The 20,088-nt window shown below is 40.3% G+C and overlaps 2 protein-coding genes across 2 annotated transcripts in view; one reads left to right on the plus strand and one right to left on the minus strand.

The window, feature by feature from the left end:
• LOC142345738 (tetraspanin-3-like) overlaps positions 1-20,088 on the minus strand; it is a 550,337-nt gene that overhangs the window by 267,335 nt on the left and 262,914 nt on the right. The gene's annotated exons all lie outside the window — the stretch shown is intronic.
• The window catches only part of LOC142346187 (protein unc-80 homolog), a 151,187-nt gene that overhangs the window by 15,213 nt on the left and 115,886 nt on the right, over positions 1-20,088 (plus strand). The window contains exons 11-18 of the mRNA XM_075398696.1: positions 595-788; positions 1,336-1,519; positions 2,125-2,277; positions 4,832-5,040; positions 6,158-6,350; positions 6,723-6,889; positions 7,079-7,210; positions 18,887-19,126. Of these exons, the coding sequence (XP_075254811.1) occupies positions 595-788; positions 1,336-1,519; positions 2,125-2,277; positions 4,832-5,040; positions 6,158-6,350; positions 6,723-6,889; positions 7,079-7,210; positions 18,887-19,126 (1,472 nt within the window). The remainder of the gene's footprint in view (positions 1-594; positions 789-1,335; positions 1,520-2,124; positions 2,278-4,831; positions 5,041-6,157; positions 6,351-6,722; positions 6,890-7,078; positions 7,211-18,886; positions 19,127-20,088) is intronic.

Here is a 20,088-nt window from a genome sequence, read left to right on the forward strand (position 1 = left end):
GATTGACAAAAAATAAAGCAGTTAAAGATTGCATATCAGATAGAATGTGTGTACCTTTCATTTGAGGTCAAATTCCATGTCTGCAATTCTCTACTGATTCTGTGGATTAAAGAGTTCCGTGATCTCCTGCACTCAATTATATCGAAGCTTTTGTTTCAAATTTCCACATTGCTTCAAGACTGCAAGAGCGATTACAGAAAATAAGTACGACTTACAGGAATCGAACGCTATATCTGCAACTGTCGCCTTTCTTGTTAACCGTTTCACCCTGAAATGATTTTCCTAATACGATTGCTATTTTTATCTTTTCATGTCGCTTTTTAACTGCTTCTATATGTGTTACGTCATGGGATTCAATCATTAGATGTCGAATTCACGTTGAATTGCGCGATCATATTATCATTTAAATGACCTAGTTCACTCAATGAATGATTTTTAGCACCAATATCAATGTCATTTCCCTTTTGTCCAAAATCTACCATTGTCAAAACAAAAAAGTCACGTGTATTGAAGACTTCTAATTATACATTACTCCAGTTTCGGCTAATTCACAACTTGAACAAGTGTATGCAAAAAAAACAAAGTATGTTTTAGAACCTTGGAAAAAGTATGCACATGGGTCAGGGGGTGGAGGGGTGGATGATCCATCGGGTGGATATGGGAACAGGTTCAGAGTGAATGCGGAGGAGGAGGGTTTGGAGGCAGACATTGAGAGTGCCATCGTATGCAGTGTGTTCAAGACTGTCGTCACTAGAGTGGTTGATGCTCCTCAGAGGACATTCGACACTGTAAGAACCCGTGAAAAAATTTGTTTGAGGTATGAGAAAGAGCAACCTTATGTAAGATGTACTTAAGATGAACGTCACATAATTTGATATGATGCCTTATTTGTTCAACGTATTCTTGGCTGAGAAATGAAGCATTGAGAAACAATAAAGAATACGAAAATGGGATATAGGCGATGCCCAAGTTCGGGAGCTTAAGACCGTTTGCTGGAATTGCTCTCACACTAGGCTTACAAATAAGACATGCTGGTTAAATCCAGTACTGTTTCGATATCACAGTATTTGCGATTCCTTAGATCCCCTCAACAGAAACTTGATAGTCTTGATTTAGAAACATGCTGCAGAGTATTTCAGCAATGCCAAGATCTTGCCATTTTACATAGCGAGAAAACTTCAAGACATATACAAACTTGATAGATCATTGGATGAGTAACGAAAAACATGATATCGACAAGATAACCAGTAAAGTTTAACGATGACATGGAAGGCATACCAATTAGAAAAAAAATGACAGGCAAATGATAACATTCATTTTCAAAAATTTTTTCAGAATGCCAAGACGTACATCCGTCTACTGATGCAGTACATTCGGGAGAACCACGGAGAGGTATTCCGTCTGGTGGCATTCAGTGGTATGCTGGACAGTGTGTTTGACAGCTATGGATCTGCAGAGGTCATGAGGACATGCTTCATCTCTGTCAGGGCACAGCCACCACACAACATACACGAACATGGTAAAGAGCCTCGTTCACATTTCTCGGGTCAATCGACCGCGTTTTCAGTTTTTCATTAGGACCTTGTTTTTGAGACCCATGCTAATTTTACTATGATTATGGTTGGCGAACGTTTAATTATACTTTCTCATAAAATTGATATTTGTAATTAAATTGATCAATTTATTTTTAGTAAACCACTCTGCCCAAGTCGATTCAATGCTATTCTCGCAAAGTCTTAAAAGATTCGTACAAGACTAACATCGTTTTGTAAGAATCTTGAAATAATAAAAGCAGGTCTCGACTAGGGAACAGAGAAAGTGTACACTTTCCGTTTGTATGTATATCTGCACTTACAATAGGAAACTTTTTATAGCTATATTGAATCACCATAGTTCTTGATGCAAAGCATGATAGCAAACCATATGAATGCGAGAAATCAGTTGATCGTGGCGGCGTCATAGTTAACATTATGAGCATACCTTGCCAGGAATCTTTTGGTAAGGACTTGAGCTGAGATTTTTCAGAACCAAAAACGGAACTTAATTATCACTTCTTATTAAAAAATTTTTGAGACACAAACCTTGGCAATGATTTGAAACAAGTTGCTGTGATTTCTAATCCAGGTACCTTAACGAAAAGAGACACGAAAAGTGGTATGTCCGGTGGAAGTTCTAATCAACAACAGCATCAAGTCCAGGAAAGTCCGGATGTGAGTGGGAGTGTGTGTTCTGACAACGCCAACGACAACAGTGAGAACACCCCCAGAACTGCTAAAAGTATGATGTCTAAATTTGTTCTCCGGCTTCCCCGTCATGACTTTATTGAGGCTGCAACGGTGATTTCTAACAATAGCTGACTCATTCTTAGGTCTGATGGAATTTAAGGATTTTTTCAGAAACATAATGTCTATGAACACGAATTAGACCAATACATATCCCACATCTGGTTTTGACTTTATCTATTAAACTGAAGCATTTCTGACAATGACAGATGTAGTCTGAATTATGCCTGATTCAGAAGAAAATTTAAGTTTTTATAAGAATACACAGAGAACCTGAACTTAAGTCCTGATTTTGGGAATTCATAAACGGAAGAGCTTGGTTTTTGTATAGTTTAAAAGAAGTGAAGGTTAATTCTTCTCTAAACTTCTCTTGAATTGGACTCCTTTTTGTTCAGAAAACGATGTAATTCTTGATCAAATAATCATGTAATTTTGCTCATGGTTTTTGTAAAGGTGTTTGAGCAGAAATTTTGCCTCACTTTTTGAAAATTCAAATCCGGATGAGTAACGTCTCAACTGCAATTATTTCTACCTCACAACCTATCTTATTTCGTTTTAGGTTCTTTTTTAGCGTGGTTGTTGAGTAAAAACTGGTAAATTTGAATTTTTTACAATAAAGAAATTTTGGCCCTGGAAAACGCATGAACAAATAAATCAATTGTTGAGGACACTATTGAAATCGCGTTCTTTCCCAAAGCATTTTTTCCCACCCTTTTCCATTTGTTACATTTTTTAGGGCTTTCGAATATTCAAAGAAGCAATAGATATGCTGCATAAAGAAAAGTAGACTAAGACCTGTCCAAAATGATTATGTTGGATTCGCTCCTCTCATGCTGGTCTCCACAATTCCTTTAGGTCTTGATTGTTTTTTGGAAAGTTGAGTGCCAACTTCTTGAGGCAATTTTACCGGTAAAAATAAAGTAAAAATAAAATTGACACTATAGGTTGCAAAGAATTTTTTGAAAATTTTCGAAATATTTTGTCGTTTTTGATGTTTCATGAGCATAATCGGCCAAAACTTCTTTATTAGATCTCAAATATGTGCTTGTTTCCAGCTATATATATCTTACGCCCCAACCCCGGTGCCGGTGCTATTTATCACATAGTAATGTGCTATTTTACATCATATCATTTGTAAATGGGCCGTAGAAATAAAGTCATTTTTTGCTGTTAGTTTTACATTTTCAGCAATGATTTTTGCTACTTTGAGAAATCTAAATTGCCTGATATCTTTGATTTTCCAAATAAAATTTTTTTGATACTGGGAAAAATATTATTCGTTCTTTATTTTGTAACCAGCAGAATAAATAGTTTTAAAAAATTTCATAACTAAATTTTGAGAAAATTTTTTTTTGGTTTTGGAAATTTTTGGTCAAATCGTTTCAATTGTTTTCTTTGAGTCTTGAAACTGTAAAGAATTACTGGTGACAAATCTAAATTTTACTTTACTAAATTTCCTACATTTTTTTTAAAATTTTCAGCTCAAGTTTCAATGGCGATCTGGATAATAATATTCAAATTTAATTACCATATAAGGACGATCTTGAAGATAACTAGCATTAAAGGTGATTTTTTGGTTTCAAAATATTTCTCGATTCTGGTTGCTTTGTTAACATATTCAACTGTTTTATAAGATTTGAAGCAGGAAATTGATAGAGAGATTAATAAAATTTACATATGTACTGCTCAATCTGTTCGTTTAACAGGTATATGACTATATTAAAATACATAACTGAAGATACGATTGTAGGATCAAGCAACTCATAGCGTTTTCGACTTGTAAAAAACGTTGGGAACTTCGCGAGTTGAATTATTTGTTTCGCGTTTGACAGGTTAGAAAATCATATGCAAACTCTTGTTGTCGATTCGCCCTGATTCTATATTTTCTAGCAAAAATTTACAATTAGTTGTGATGTTTTATAATTGCAACTTGAAAAAAAAATATTACTGGTCAAAGCAAACCTCTTAATTAAGAGGTTCGAGTTCTCCTTATTTTTGATCTACAGAATTCACTTACGGAAACTTGAACTACACCTAGATTAATCCATTAGTGCTGTCCACAGAGCGCTTTTAGGGTGGTTTTGTGGAGAAGACTGACATTACAAAATAGCATACACTGACAAAATTTTGCAAACAGCTTCAAAAAAGCTTGAAACAGCGATTCTACATTCTTTTATTCTAAGTTGCTTTCTTCGATGCAATATTGAGTGAAAACACTTGCATGTTTTATCGATGATTAAACGCACACATATCCCCTCTTCCATAATTGAGGTTAAATCATACATTCAAAATATTTCAATCCAAGCCAATTCAGCGAACATAAGTTTTTTTTCCAGAGAACTAATGTATTAAGATTGCGTGTGAAATCCACCTGCACAAATCGGTCAATTATGCCCGATTTGGAGGTCTGTAGTGACCACTAATGATCTTATTTCCGACCAGTAAATTTGTCAAACTAAGAAATTTGTCAAAAGAGCATACAAGCAAGACATTTTCGTAGACTGTCGGCTCTTGGTCATGATTGGCAATTTTGTTTTTGTTGTTTTTAGAGTTGAAGAAAAGCGGTGGCGGTAGCTCAGTGGCTTCGGCCACAACCTCAACTGGGGGAGGGGTGGGTGACAGTGGAGAGAAGGGAGGCCCCAATAGCAGCCAGGACACTACTGGGGGAGGGGGTGGTGATGGGGACAGTGTGGACTCTGCAGGGTCAGCTGTGGGTCCTCTAAATGCACCCTCTGCAAAACATCTTGCTCGGAGAAAGGTACTTACTTCATTTTTTCAGGAAAGGATTGAAAAATCATTTTTTATCCAGTCTAAAAAATTTTGTTTAATAGTGAATGGGAGCAGAGCATGCGAAAATAAAATTCTTTGAGGAAAAAACACTGAAATTCTGTTTTTGAAACTATGTTTTTTGAAATCGAATGGTGGCATCAAACTATTCCTCGCAAAAAACTAAATCAGACAATGATAGTTACTAAAATACAAAACTGCCAAATTTAGGTAAATTTATATCACAAACCTATAACCAAAAACATTTTAATACTTTGGTATGGTGCTAGGAAAGTTGGCCGACAGGGCGTTTAGCCGACAAGGAAAAAATGAGAAATTTAGCCGACAGTTTTATCATTATTGGTCATAAAAGTCCAACGGGCAGCTGAGTCATGGCCATGGCCCGCGAGGCATGGCCAGATGCGGTAAATACGGTCCGACCACGGATAGACCTTCGTTACAGTGATTGATGAAAAAACTGCGGTATATTTGTCCACTTACGAAATAGTGTTTTAAATTGGCAAATCACAGCTTTAGAATATTGCTCATTTTACTTAAATTGTCGGTTAATTTTCTCATTTTTTGGTTGTCGTCTAAACGTCCTGTTGGCCAATACGGCGGCCACCTTTTGGTATAAACTTTGGTGTTAATATTTATGAGGTCATGCTCATCATAAGTGTTCTTTTTGATTTCCGCTTTGCATCGTTTCACTTCGTAATTTTGTGCTGGTTTTGGTTCCTAAGGTTTTCACTACATGTAAGTAAGGTTCAAAAAGTTATATTCCTCAAACTCTAGCTGGAATTATTCTGCTATCTCGTTGCCATCCCTTCTCACTAAGTGAATTCTTATTGAAAATTTTCTGTTCCGTTTTTAGACAGGTAAATTAAAGTTTTCAAACCTTATAATACTCAAGACATACAAATTTACAAATGCTATTTGTTAAATTACTATTTGGTAGATTAAAGTTTCTAAACCTTATAATATTCAAGACATATAAGTTTCCAAATACTATCTGTTCTTTAATATCCCTTGAGCCATCACAAGTAAAAATCACGTTGAAAGCCTCTAATAATTGTTTCCAGTGTAAGAGGTAGAGGTTTCATTTGCAGGTCATTTTTCACAAACCGAGTGACGCAGCTCTCTCACTGTCCTTGGTGGTTGTACCCTCTGAGGCATTGAGTGGAGGAGGCAAAGACAAGTCCAGTCTGTTCAAGAAGTTCAAAAACAAACTGCAGAAGGGAGCAGGGGCAGGCACAGGAAGAGGGGACCAAAATGACTCAGAGAGGGAAGACTCCAGAGACAGTCAGTATTTGTTCACACTTCATCAGTTTATTACAATTGTACCGTTTGTACCGTACTTATATCGCATGTCTTTCTAAATCAAGATTCAAGATTAAGTTTTCAGACTTTAAAAAATGCAAGATTGGAATTTTTCCAGAAGAACGGTTGTCTATTTTTGCTCTAAAAATTCCGTTGTAGGCAGTTCCTGCAAATAGCCTTGCAGGAAGTACATTCTTTGACATCTGGCAGTAGTTTGGCAAAAATTTAAGGAAAAGTATAAAGTTAGTATAACAAAATAGTTTTACTATTGTGGTAAACACAAAACAATTTACATATATAATATAACTTACAAGTCCAAGATTTGTTAAATCTGAAGTATTATTTTTTATTCAGTGGACGAGTTCGATCCCAACTCCTCTGACAACTTCGGCACTGGTTCCTTATTCGGAGGCAAGTCACAGCTGGCCACCGACTCCTATGGGAACCCAATGGGTATGTCTGGACCAGGTGGACCCGGAGGAAGACACCATCACCACTCTGGAGACTCCAGACATCCTCAGGTTGGTCGGATGTCAATATAGAAATTACATTTTTTATTTGCTTCTTAAACTTCAGATATTATCAGCGGATTGTTTATGTATCAGATGTCAAACATTAAATCAGAGTTTCAAATGTCAAAAATCAGAAAGAACTGATATTCTCGTGTGTTCAAGCTCATAGAAAAAGTGTGTTAATTGCGTGTTGAGCAGGTTCCGAGTGTGATGCGTGCTGTGGACTGGGTTGCGATCCACTGTGGGATGAAGAGACTGTCGTTCCTCATGGAATGCTGTCACCCTGGAAACATACCAGATGCACCATTTGTTGCAGCTGCTCTACAATTGGTATGTCAGAAGCTCAATAATTTTTTACCTTGCTGATCGGACCCAATTTTGTGCACTCTTGATATTTAGCACTCGTGGCAGCGCAGCGAGAGGAAACTTGAGAATACGATAGTGTTATGGGAGAGTTCTACGTTTGCCTGATTGCCGTATGATTTCTAACTGGCACCTCGATTAGTGTTAATAAAATGAAAATCACTGAGACTTCAAATTAACTGTTTTCATAGCGAAAACAGATAAAAAAACAGCAAAAGTAGAAAATAAATAGACTTGGAGTACAATGATTGAGTACTCTTCGGTTTTTACTTGCTCTCAAACTAATTATGTGGCAATTATATTAGTCTTGCGGTCTTTTTTATGCAATTTTTGCTTGTCCAATTTTTTTATCTGACGTTTTATACTTTTTGTCCCCAAGAACGGGATAAACAGATAAACCCCGGAGAACATTAAGTGGTGTTTAGAGACTTCCACCTTATTAGTCTCTTTGTATGCATTTCACCGAAACTGCTGAGACATAAAATCATTGCGCGAAGTTATCCCTAGTAATCAAACCATTCAATATCTTGCAAGGGATTACATACGTCTTCTACTGCAAAATTTTTACTAGATTAGAATCATCTTGCAAGTATTTTCCAAGACTTGGAATTAAACTTCCAAGTAACTTGCAAGATTATGAATCCATATTGCAAGTTTATTGGTTGATTTGAATTCTTCGCCGATATTCTTTTTTTTGGTTACCTGGCTGCATTCGACAAATGGCTGAGCTGAAATCGTTAATTAACTGTTGAAAAATCTAACGATGTCATCTTAAAAACTAATTTTTTTGAGATTTTTTAGTATAAAGTACAATGATTCCAAATTTTGTCATTTTTCTAAAGCCTCTTTCATTGGCATTGTTAGTAACTAAATAGATGTAAGCGAGAAATATATCATCCAATCAGAATCGAGTATTTAAATTACGTATAGAATTGCGTCTAATATACACAAAAGTTCCGGAAAAGTTCGTATAACCTAATTTTAAGTAAATAATACCATGATATGTATCGAATAAGGCGGTTTTTGGCTTAATATTTTTAGGTTCTTTAGACGATTGTTGATCGATTATGAACCGATTCTGACGTCAATAACATCATAGAAAAAACCAGTAAAAGAGCATCAAAAACGTTGCCGTCTAAACTCTCACTTGTGGCTATGAACGTACAGAGCTTATACGTTGCTTCATAAAAAACTTATGACGTTCAATTTATGCCTTTTCGTGATGAATTGAAACATTATCGGTAGTCTGTTTTGTACTATTATCAGCTATATTTTTGGTGCCACTCCGGGTTTTTTTCGGACAATGTTAAGCCAATTGTCATTTTTTTAGTGACGAACTCCGTACCTCCGTACCCGACATTGAAAGTCGAACGAGTTTACACGCAAGGGTGGAAAAATGATACGAAGAATTTACGTGAGACTGATACCCAAAATACTACAGTTACGATTTTAAAAAGGTGAAGCCTTTGGAACTGAAATTCACCGTTCAGACAAAGTCATCCAACATAAAGTCGGTGTCTTCCAATACAAATTTTACTTTGGAACGGATATTACAGATAACTCAGCTTGTGAATCACAATTACCCCCAACTTTTGGGCTTCGCTATTGTACGAGCAATTAAGAGTTTTCAGACAAAGAATCGGCTGAGACGACTCCAAAAAAAACTGTAAGACAGAACCGAAATTTGAAAATTATTTTTTGCAGTAAATTGATTATAAAGAAAATTTATTTAGACGGCAAGGACCCCAGCCAAAGAACTTTTGACTTAGGATGGGAAGCGAATCCAAACAATTGTTTGAATAATATTGTGGGTAGTCGGTTACCATTAGCCCCACTAACATAATTTCTGAGACGAAAAAACACCGATTTTGAAATTTTTTGGTATATTAACCAAAAATTCGAGAAAATTGATATAGTGGGTTAGTATAACCAAAAATAACCTCTCATATAGAGAAAATTGAGAGAAAAATGCTAAATTGTTCGATTTTGAAAGTTTTTGGTCAATTTTGAGGCAATTCTAAAAAAAACTTGAGAAAATCAATACCGAATATTGATAAACCGTATTTTCGAGAATAAAGTTGTCCAGTTTAGTGGATTACCGTTCCCTTTTCAAGAAATTGCAAAAAGCTGACCAAAAATAGAAAAAATTGGACAAAGGCATAAATTTTTGACAAGGTTGTCAGAAATCAATTTCTCCAACAAGGAACCCGTACCGAACGCCAAATCAATATCGGCACTAGGCAAGTCTAATTCTAAGTCTAGATATCAGTACTAATTCAGAGCTATGATCATAACACACTTAAGACTTGTCAGAATTGCCCAAGACTTGGCAAGTCTTATTACACGTGCGAAAATAAAATTCAGTGCGGGAGATTCGTAAATTGAGTAAATCTCAATAAACATAAAAGGTTGTGAAAATTTTAACAAACTCCGGCCTACAGAAAAAATTGATCGAATCCTTATAAATTTTTCTCGTCGCTCTCTTATGTACCGTTCCGTCCGTGTCCTTTTCGCTCTTTAACTTTCCAATTCTCCGTGTTCCGTTTTTTTTTTCAATAACGTCGCTCTCCCAAAACTCCGTTTTTCGTTTTCTTCGCTACTTTTCCGATTTTCGATGTAGTATGTCATATATGATGAAACATGTTGTTGTTTTTGCTGTAGTATGTTGATTATGCTAGTTTGCTGGTTTAATGTTTAGGTCTTATAGCTTTCTAGGGTGTGACTTAAGTTTATTCTCGAGTTACGGCTGAATTGTCCTTTGACTTTTCAACTTTACTAATTTACTAGCCTTCCTGTTGTAGTATATTAACTTTTGCTGCTGAATGTTTGCGTGTAACCGTATGATTGTTAGTTGGTTTGGTTTTTTACCTTCTAGGGTGTGACATAAGTTTATTCTGGAGTTACGGATAGATTGTTTCTTAACTTTTCCAGCTTTCTTAGACTACAAAAGCGCTGCATATTACTTAAATTTTGTTGTAGTTTGTTTAATATTGTTGGTATGCTGATCGGTTGTTTAGGATTGAGTTTTGCTAGGGTGTGACTTAAGTTTATTCTGGAGTTACGGCTAGTAAATTTCTTGCTCTTTTCATCCATTTAGCATACCACTGCTTTGCCGTAAATTAGTTCGTTATTTGTTTATATTAAGACCCATAATGACTTGTGCTAGTTTGTCTCCTGCAGTAGCATCTCTCCTCCTCCCTAGGGTGTGATTTAAGTTTGTTCTGGAGTTACGGCTAGTTTGTTTGGTTGAGTTTGAACCTGGGGTCTGCTAGCATAGTGTTTCCCGACCTCCCCGATTGCTTTTTAATCGTCTCTCATCCGTTCCGTCCCGCCTTTCCGCTTCGTTGCGCGTTACACGCTCAACGCCTCTGTTCTGTCTGTCTCGTTTCCCGTTTCTTCGTGCGTCGCTCGTTCAGCGTTTCCGTCCCGTCCCTTGCGTTGCCCGTTTCCTACCCGCGTTTCGCCAGTTCCGTTCCCTGTCGCGTTGCGCGCCGTTTGCCCGTCCTTGCCGCCCCGTCCGCTTCGGTTCCCGTTTCGTCGGGCTTCGTCCACCCAGTCCTCTTTCCCCGGTTGCCTGTATTCCTGTTTAGTCTCACGTTGTTTTCAAGCACATTAGACGCCCTCTCCACTTTCTTACTCACTTTTGCCGATTAATTCATTACTCGGTAACTTCTTTTTTGCTCTTCGACGCCTTGATTATCAAGTTGTCGTCATTTCGGTTCGGTATAACCCTCATTCCACGTGTTTGGTCGAAAGTTACTCTACATTGATAAATTAGCCATTTCAATATCATGGCCGAAAAGCAAGAAAAATTGAAAAAGCTCTTTAATGCAAGATCTAGTCAAGAATCTGAGTTAAGTAACATCCGTAAGGACATCACAGATGCCATAGATTGTCAAGACAGGAGGGTTAAAGTTGAACGCTTGGTTTCTAAAATGAAGGATGTCTTCAGTAAACTGGTGCAGAAGAATGAAGAACTATTTGACTTGGCCAGTAAAGCGGAGAACCCAGAGTCAATTTACCTTGTCCTTGAGCAATGGTTGGATGATGTAACTAAGAACAATGATAAATTCTTGCTCGTGGCTAGAAGCTATATTGACACAGTTGCTGACCGAGACACCGTATGTGAGGGCGTTAATCCCCAAGGGCAGTCCAGGAGAAGTTCACGCCGAACAACATCATCAATGTCTAGCCAGCATAAACATGACTTTCTCATGGTAAAACTAAAACGCGAAGAGGCCGAAAAACAAGAACAAGCTGCCATGCGCCTCGCTAAACAAAAACACGAAATTGCCATGAGAAAAAAGGAGCTTGATATACAAATGGTGCAGATAGCACTTCAAGAATTGGAGGAAGACCACCGCCAGCGTGTTGCCGCAGCTAATTTAAATGAGGCTGAATTAATAGATAATCAGTCATTGTTTAGTCACCACTCAAGTGAACTGAATTTGCTGAAAGATGGGGGATCAGATAAAAGTCAGACTTGTTCAGGATTGGGTAAATTCTTTTCCAGCAGGTAATTCATTGACTGCTGCAAATGAGTAAAATTTTTCTCGTCCTGCTTCAGCAACCGCTGACCCTCCTGTTCAAGATACTGCCCCTAGTAATCCTTCAAAAAACACAAATAATGTTGCCGGTAACTTAAATCATATTGAAATGTTTTTTCAGTACACATGGCCAGGAGTTGCAATTTCTGTTGCCCAGCAAGAAGCGTTGTATCGGGAATATCTGCAGGCTCAATTGCAGCAATCACTCAGTGATCAAAGGATCGAGCAGGCAAACAGTCCCTCAGGAAGTGGTAAGGTGAACCCAGTGAACCAAGTACCAGTCGATGTACAAAATGTCGCACTCCAACCACATCAGCCACCTTTGCAACCTCCCCGGCCAACAACACCCGTTATCGCTCCAACGAACTCAACTTTTGTACCTGATTTTTCAACAAACCCACAAGTAAATCAGTTCTTGGGTCCGAAAAGCTCCAGTGTGCCTGGTCAATTAAATATGTCGATGCCTCATGTTCCACAACAACAGAATCCATCTCAAAGTAACACTCTACGCCAAACACAAGTCCCTATTGTCCATTCCCCGCATAATGTCCGTCCACCTCGAAACCCACTCGTGAACCCGCCACCCGTAATCCCGCCTCAACAATTATTTAGTCCTCAGCCTCCCGTGATTCCGCCGCCCATTTCAGCGAGCACAGCAACATACTTACCCGTCCCCAACATTCCACAACAAAACGTTGTCCAATTACCTCAAGCGCGCATGGTACCGTGTCCTACCGCACCAAAACCTCCCCTGAAAAGTAACCTTGATCTAAACTTGTGGAATTTTCCTCAGAATAATCCCCCAAACGTAAACCAAGCGACAAATAAAGCTACCGTCTATAAAAATTTTTAACCGTACCTACCCCCAAGCACAGCTAACCCCGCTATCAGCCATCCCATCTTGCAAATGAGTGCACAACATAATCCAAATAGCAACTACGCAGCAACTTGTAGCATCCCTGTTAACCACTTTAGTACAACTACTAACATCGCACCACCCTTTGTCACGCCGGTTATAGATCCAACATACGGGCATACTGCTCCGATACCATTGTGCTGGGGTGGCCCACCGCGTCCCACGCCTCCAGTGCCAGCATCCGAAAATGCAAGTTTGATTAAGGCATTCACTGACGCCTTATCTACCAAGAGGAATGACCCACTACCCGAATGGAAAATGTCCCAATACAATGGGGATCCCCTACACTGGCACGAATGGTATGGTCAATTTAAAAGCGCAATTGACTCTCAGTCCTTAACTGATGATGTAAAATTGACATACCTTAAGACCCTCGTAACACGTAAAGCTAAAACAACTATAGCTGGGTTCGCCTACTGCGGCGCAATGTACAAAGACGCACTGAGGACCTTAGAACGTAAATTTGGTCAACCACAGGCGGTTGTAAGTGCACATTTGGACAAACTCAACAGCTTTCCACCACTGAAGATGCACAATAGCGATAACATCATTAACTACTCGGGGTGCATTTCAAGTCTTGTCGGGCTATTTAAATCGCTGTCATATGATTCGGATTTAAAGAGTGCTGAGCTTCTCAACACTGCCGTACAGAAGCTACCACCCAACATGAAGGAGTCATGGTCACTCTTCACGATCAAAAAGCATTGGGTGAAACCTACCCTTCTTGATTTCAACGATTGGTTAAAAGAGAAGATCGAAGCGCATGATTTAATGAAGAATATCGCAACTAAAGCAAGGACTGAAGACACCATCAACTCAGTAACAAGATCAAAAGTTGCTTCGAAGTCATTTGCTGCGAATACGCAACACAAGAGTAACCTTAAGCCACAACAGATATCTCCGTTAACATCAATCGCTAGTTGCATTGTATGCAAAGGCAGCCACTGGTTGTGGGAATGCCGTGTCTTTAAGGAAAAGACCCCCACGCAGAGAGCCAAGATCGTGGCTGAGGCAAAGCTCTGTTTCTCTTGTTTGCGTGATAAACACATGTTTAGGCAATGCCCAGGTCACCGTAAGTGTAGAAAAGATGGTTGCAACAGCTCCCATAACACTTTACTTCATGGAGCTGAAAGGGTTTTTCCAGCTAAACCCTCAGCAAACAACAACATCGATACTTCGAAGTCGAACGCAGGTACTGGTAGGCCATCTACTGGTCAACAGCAGCAAAGCAAAACAACCACTTTGTCTTCCGTGAGAGATGTCAAAGGCCTCCTTCAGGTCATGGAACTGAAACTTACTAATTTTTCTGGTACTAGTACTACGGCGTTGTTTTAAGGGATACCGCTTGCAGTAACTCTTGGGTGTCCAATAGTCTCGCAGCTAGACTTGGTTTGCAGGGTACCGCATTAAAACTTACCATCAAGGGCATAAACACAGAAGAACTCATAGACACAAAGGTGGTTCAATTAACTGTGACACCTCATGAAGACCAAGACTTCGAAGCATTCACTGTGCGTCCCTACGTGAGGGAAACATTAAAAGTAGGTTCCGATATCATTGACGTCAAGTCCATGCAAGAAACTTACACACATTTGGCAGTTCTAGATCCAGTAAGATATAGCTATGGGAACATTGAGATGATACTTGGACAGGATGTCTACCATGCCATCCGCCCGTTAGAGTATTTTTCGGCCGACGAAAAATACTCACCGTTCGCTGTCCGCTTGCCCATAGGTTGGGTTTTAAGTGGCCCACTCCCGTCAAGTTCAAGTTTAGTCTCGGTGTGTTTCAAAGCCAATATTGAACAGGATTTTGAATTAGCTTGTTAGGTTAAATCTTGGTATGATATGGAATCGTACGGCGCGTTCAAGCAAGTTGACCCACGATCCGCAGGGGACGCTCGCGCGCAGGAAATACTTGAAACAACAACTTTCCATAACGGCCAAAGATACGTTGTCGGTATGTTATGGGCTGATGACAACATCCAGCTCCCGAATAACTACTTTTCGTCACTGGTACAGCTCAAGTCTCTCGAAAAGCGGCTCTCGAGAGATACATCATTGAAAGAAACTTATGCTAATACCATCCGTGAAGACTTGGAAAAAGGTTACTTGATTACAGTCCCTGATGCTCACAAAGTCGAGCAGCGGTCGGATAGAGAGTGGTACCTACCACATCATCCCAAAACCAATCCGAACAAATCGGGGAAAGTGCGTAGGGTATTAAATGGTGCAGCAAAGTTCCAAGGTACTTCTTTGAATAAATCTTTGCTCACTGGCCCCGACATGCTCCAAAACCTAATCCGTGTACTACTTAGGTTCCGTCAACATCAATTTGCCGTGTCCGCAGATGTCGAGGGTATGTTCCCCCAAGTGGGTGTCCCAGATTGGGACCAGCCATCACTGCGTTTTTTGTGGCGGGAGGACCCCACAACAAATGTTGTAGTGTATCAATACACGCGCCATATATTCGGGGCTAAAGACTCGCCCACATGCGCTAACTATGCACTGCAACGCACGGCCCGAGACAATGTTAATCAGTACCCGGAAGCAACCAAAGCCGTCCGAGAAAACTTCTACATGGACGATTACTTGGATTCGGTGCAGTCACCTGAGAGGACTCTCAAAAGATCGAAGGAGTTGGTATACCTTCTCCACCTAGGTGGGTTCAAGCTTATTAAGTTTGTAAGCAATGTACCAAATCTGGCTGATCGAATTGATGGGTCAACTCAATCTACCGAACCAAAAGTAATTGCCTCATCTAAAGAGGATTCTTCGCACGTGCTTGGGATGAAATGGGATCACAACAATGGTACTCTAGTTGTGAGTCGTGGTACCTCCAGTACAGTAACTAAGTCTTTAACACAACGCTTGGTATTGAGCCTAGTGTCTAAGGTGTTTGATCCCATCGGCCTAGTGGCACCATTTACTATTGTTGCCCGATTGTTACTAAAGGACATCTGGCGTGTCAGAGGGCAGCACTGGGATGAAGAATTACCAAAAGACACTGTAGAAAAGTTCCTCGAATGGAGTGTAGAACTTCCCAAGCTTGCCGAAATCACCATACCAAGGAGCTACTTTTCGGGAAACTTTAAACACCTGGAACTACCCATGTTTGGCGATAGTTCCCAAGAGGTCTTCAGCGCTGTTGCATTTCTCCGAGCTCAAGTAAATACTTCTAGTGGGCCAAAAACAGAGCTTGCATTTGTCCTGGGTAAAGCTCGTGTAGCACCTATGAAGGTGATGACAATTCCAAAGCTAGAGCTGCAAGCTGCTTTTCTGGCCGCTCGGTTGAAACAAGATATCTGTCGAGCCCTTACTGTGCATGTCAACAAAGTTTATTTGTGGACTGACAGCACTACGGTCTTGCAGTGGCTCAACTCCACAAGCAAGCAGCCAATATTTGTTGCAAACCTCGTATGCGAGATTTTAGAACACACTAGCGTTGACGAATGGAACCACGTTGCCTCAAGCGATAATCCAGCAGATGCCGGTACTTGTGGTATGTCCGCTGAGGTTTTGCAATCAAGTAGCTGGTTGAGGGGTCCAGATTTCTTAAGAACCAAGGAATTCCCGTTCGAACCAAGCATCGAAGTAGTTAAAACATCAAACTTGGTATAGTAACTAATGAAACTGACGAAACCAATACATCATTGGCCGCATCCGTAACCAAGTCAACTAAGGAACCGCCCCCGCAACTAATCCCTTTCGATAAGTACAGTTCTTATCAGAATTTGCTACGGATAACAGCGTACGCACTCCACTTGTTACCTTCTCACGGATGTTACCGTAATGCCGATGGTAGCTTCATAGACCCCACGGAGCTTGACGAAGCCGAGCGTCATCTCCAGTACCTTGTGCAAGGGGAGTCATTCAATGCAGAGAGAAAAGATCTCCTCGAAAACAAACCCGTTAAACGGAGTAGCCGTATTGCTTCGTTTTCTTCCTTTATTGGGCCAAGTCGTCTAATCCGATCGGCCGGCCGCATCAAACGGTTGGTCGAAGTTGACTTTGATGTGAAACATCCTATGGTTCTCGACGCACGCAATGCATAATTAAAGTTGTTCCTTAGGCACAACCACGTTAAACATCATCATCAAGGTATTGGCTACCTGCGGGCTAAAGTACAGGAACGTTATACCATCCTCAAAATACGATCCTCGCTGCGTTCAATTAAATCCAACTGCGTCACTTGCAGAAAGTTCCGAGCTGCCACTATCCAACCAATCATTGCTGACCTCCCAGTAGAAAGACTCGCATACCAGTCCCTTCACAAACACCGGGGTCGACTACTTCGCCCCGTTTTACGTTTCTGTGCGTAGGACTACCGAGAAGAGGTGGGGTTTCCTCTTCACATGCTTAACTACTCGTGCCGTTCATGTTGAAATTGTTCCGTCCATGGACGCCAGTTCGTGTGTAATGGGAGTGGAGCGTTTTGTCTCCCGTCGAGGTACACCTGCCATCATTTGGTCAGACGATGGCACTAACTTTGTTGGCGCGGAAAAAGAACTACGCGATAATATCGAGAAGTGGAATACCATCAACATCGCCGTCGAACTTGCCCACAAAGGCATTAAGTGGAGGGTCAATCCGCCCAGTACGCCACACCAAGGTGGCATCTGGGAGAGGCTAGTACGTAGTTTTAAGCGCGTACTTTACACAATCCTTGGAACGCGTCGCCTCCCAGATGAGGTTTTAAGTACCACTTTTTGTCTGGTCGAACATGCACTTAATTCACGTCCGCTAACGCCCGTAAGCGCCGACCCGTCCGACCTAGGCGCATTAACACCTAATCACTTTCTCCTCGGTAACCAAGCACGTAGTCTTCCTTCCATCATTGGTCTAGATGAGTTTGATCACCGTAAGCGTTACGCCCGCGCGCACTCTTACGCTAACGCTATTTGGTCTCGTTGGATCAAAGAGTACGTACCAGCGCTGAACCGACGTTCCAAGTGGCAGACGCCTGCCGAGCTTGACTTTAAGACCGGTGATTTGGTATGGGTAGTTGAAGAGACCAACCCAAGGGATTACTACCCCACTGCTCGGATCACTGAACTCCGTTACGATTCCGACAGCGTCGCACGCTCCGCCGTATTGCGCACGTCCTCTGGATCGCTCGTGCGCCCGCATGTAAAATTAGTACCCATTCTCCCAGCATCTTCTTCTGTGCCGGAGGATGTTAGTAACTAAATAGATGTAAGCGAGAAATATATCATCCAATCAGAATCGAGTATTTAAATTACGTATAGATTTGCGTCTAATATACACAAAAAGTTCCGGAAAAGTTCGTATAACCTAATTTTAAGTAAAAAATACCATGATATGTATCGAATAAGGCGGTTTTCGGCTTAATATTTTTAGGTTCTTTAGACGATTGTTGATCGATTATGAACCGATTCTGACGTCAATAACATCAGACAAAAAACCAGTAAAAGAGCATCAAAAACCTTGCCGTCTAAACTCTCACTTGTGGCTATGAACGTACAGAGCTTATACGTTGCTTCATAATAAACTTATGACGATGAATTTATGCCTTTTCTTGATGAATTGAAACCTTATCGGTAGTCTGTTTTGTACTATTATCAGCTATAGGCATCGCAGACATCTTTAAATCTGTTTTTTCTCTGTTCCATTGATATCCATTATCAAAAAGCTGTTCGATGATTTTTGGGAATGCAAGATTCTTGCAAGCTTTTGAATTCCGCTAGGACGTCTCTGAGTCATGAAACGTCTCTGAGTCGTTTACAGCTCTTTGTAGAGCTGTAAACGAGCTTTTCATTCTGTTGGCAAGATTCTTTTTTTGGAACATTCGTGCAGGAATCGTGCAAGATTGTTGCAAGAATTGAATCTGCTCATCTCTCCGGATGTCTCCACCTACTAACGCCCTCCCCCCTCGCAACACTCCCAGTCCCGTCACAAACCCTCTTCCATCTCTCTCGTCCAGTCCCACCTCCATCTCATCAATTCCTCACATTGAGCGCTTGATCCCCCCAAGACCCCCCCCCCATGCTACCCCCTAAGCCCAAGCTGACAGTTAAGGTACCGAAGGCAACCGCTCACCGGTCGTTGGAGAGTGATTCGCCCGACGTTATTCGGTAATGTTTAGCTTTTTGTATAGGTAAGTATATTTTTATAGGTATTAAGTTTTTAGATGATGTTGAGCTGCTATACTATTTTGCAGAAATCGCCAGTCGTAGCCAGAGCGGCCATGTACGCAGAGTGCGCCAACTTTGTCCACAAGTGTTCCAAGGGAGAGTGGCCAGAATGGCTCAGGCCGGGAAACAGTGGGGGGCTTCCCCTAAGGAGGGGCTTCTCTGGCAGGAGGACAGATGCCGCACAGGGGGTACAAGGGGGATCTGGACAGGGAAGAGTGTTTGACTACTATCTCAATGCCACAAAACTATTCTTTCTATGGGGAGAGGTGAGATTAAATTTGAATAGTCGCTGACGCCCATTTAACATTTCGAAATTCTGTTGGCTGCTTTATCACCTTTTTTATCGGAGCCATTTTTTTTTCAAAAAAAAACTGGATTAAAAAACTATTTATTTGAAATTTTTATCTACCAAAAACACCAAAATAACTCAGTGTTTTTGCATCAACTTAAAAATTTTTTGCTTTTCTACTGATTTCCAGCCGTTCCAGTTTTTTAACACAAAAACATTTCAAATACCAATTTTGGAAACACCGTTGATTTAGATTTCTTATCTAAGCGATTACAAGTATTGATTTAAGGTGTACAATTTATTTGGGATGCGTTTTTCTTCATCAATAAAACTTCTAATTTTTCTTAATCCTGACACTTGTTTACTTGCTCTTGAACGAAGTTCATAGCAATTATGGTAAACGCGTGTGTCTTTTTTATGCAAAATTTTTGCTTGACAGTTTTGACTTTTGGAGTAACTTTTTTGTGTGACTTTTACGCCCTTGACTTTTTGCGTTTCGCGTGATCTATAATTCTCTCCCAATCACAATTTCAACTAGTTGAACTCATTTGGCGGCAATTTTATACTAAAAGTCAAATGAAAAGTGCACCGAAACAGGTGCCATTTTTCATTTTAAATCTTAACAGTGGTATATGTTAACCTCTAATGTGGTTATTTGAAGCCCACTATTGAACATCTTAGTCTCATTTAGACTCCTCTCAAACTGGAGCAGGCTGCAATTGATTTGAGCTCCCACTAGTCGTTCGAGAGCAATTCTTCCGACGTTTAGTCGATTATGTTTTTTTATGTCAAGATGTCAAGCGGCCCTGTCCCAGATTTTCCTCAGTTTGCTAGCCAGTAACTCAGCACCAAACCGGTGATTAGATTTCTCGATAACTGGCAAAATAAACATTTGGGAGAGGAATCCCATCAGGGCTAATGTAAATTGACCTGATTCGT

The sequence above is a fragment of the Convolutriloba macropyga genome, chromosome 9 (assembly GCF_964194025.1).
Source record: "Convolutriloba macropyga chromosome 9, txConMacr16.3, whole genome shotgun sequence".
Lineage (NCBI taxonomy): Eukaryota > Metazoa > Xenacoelomorpha > Acoela > Convolutidae > Convolutriloba > Convolutriloba macropyga.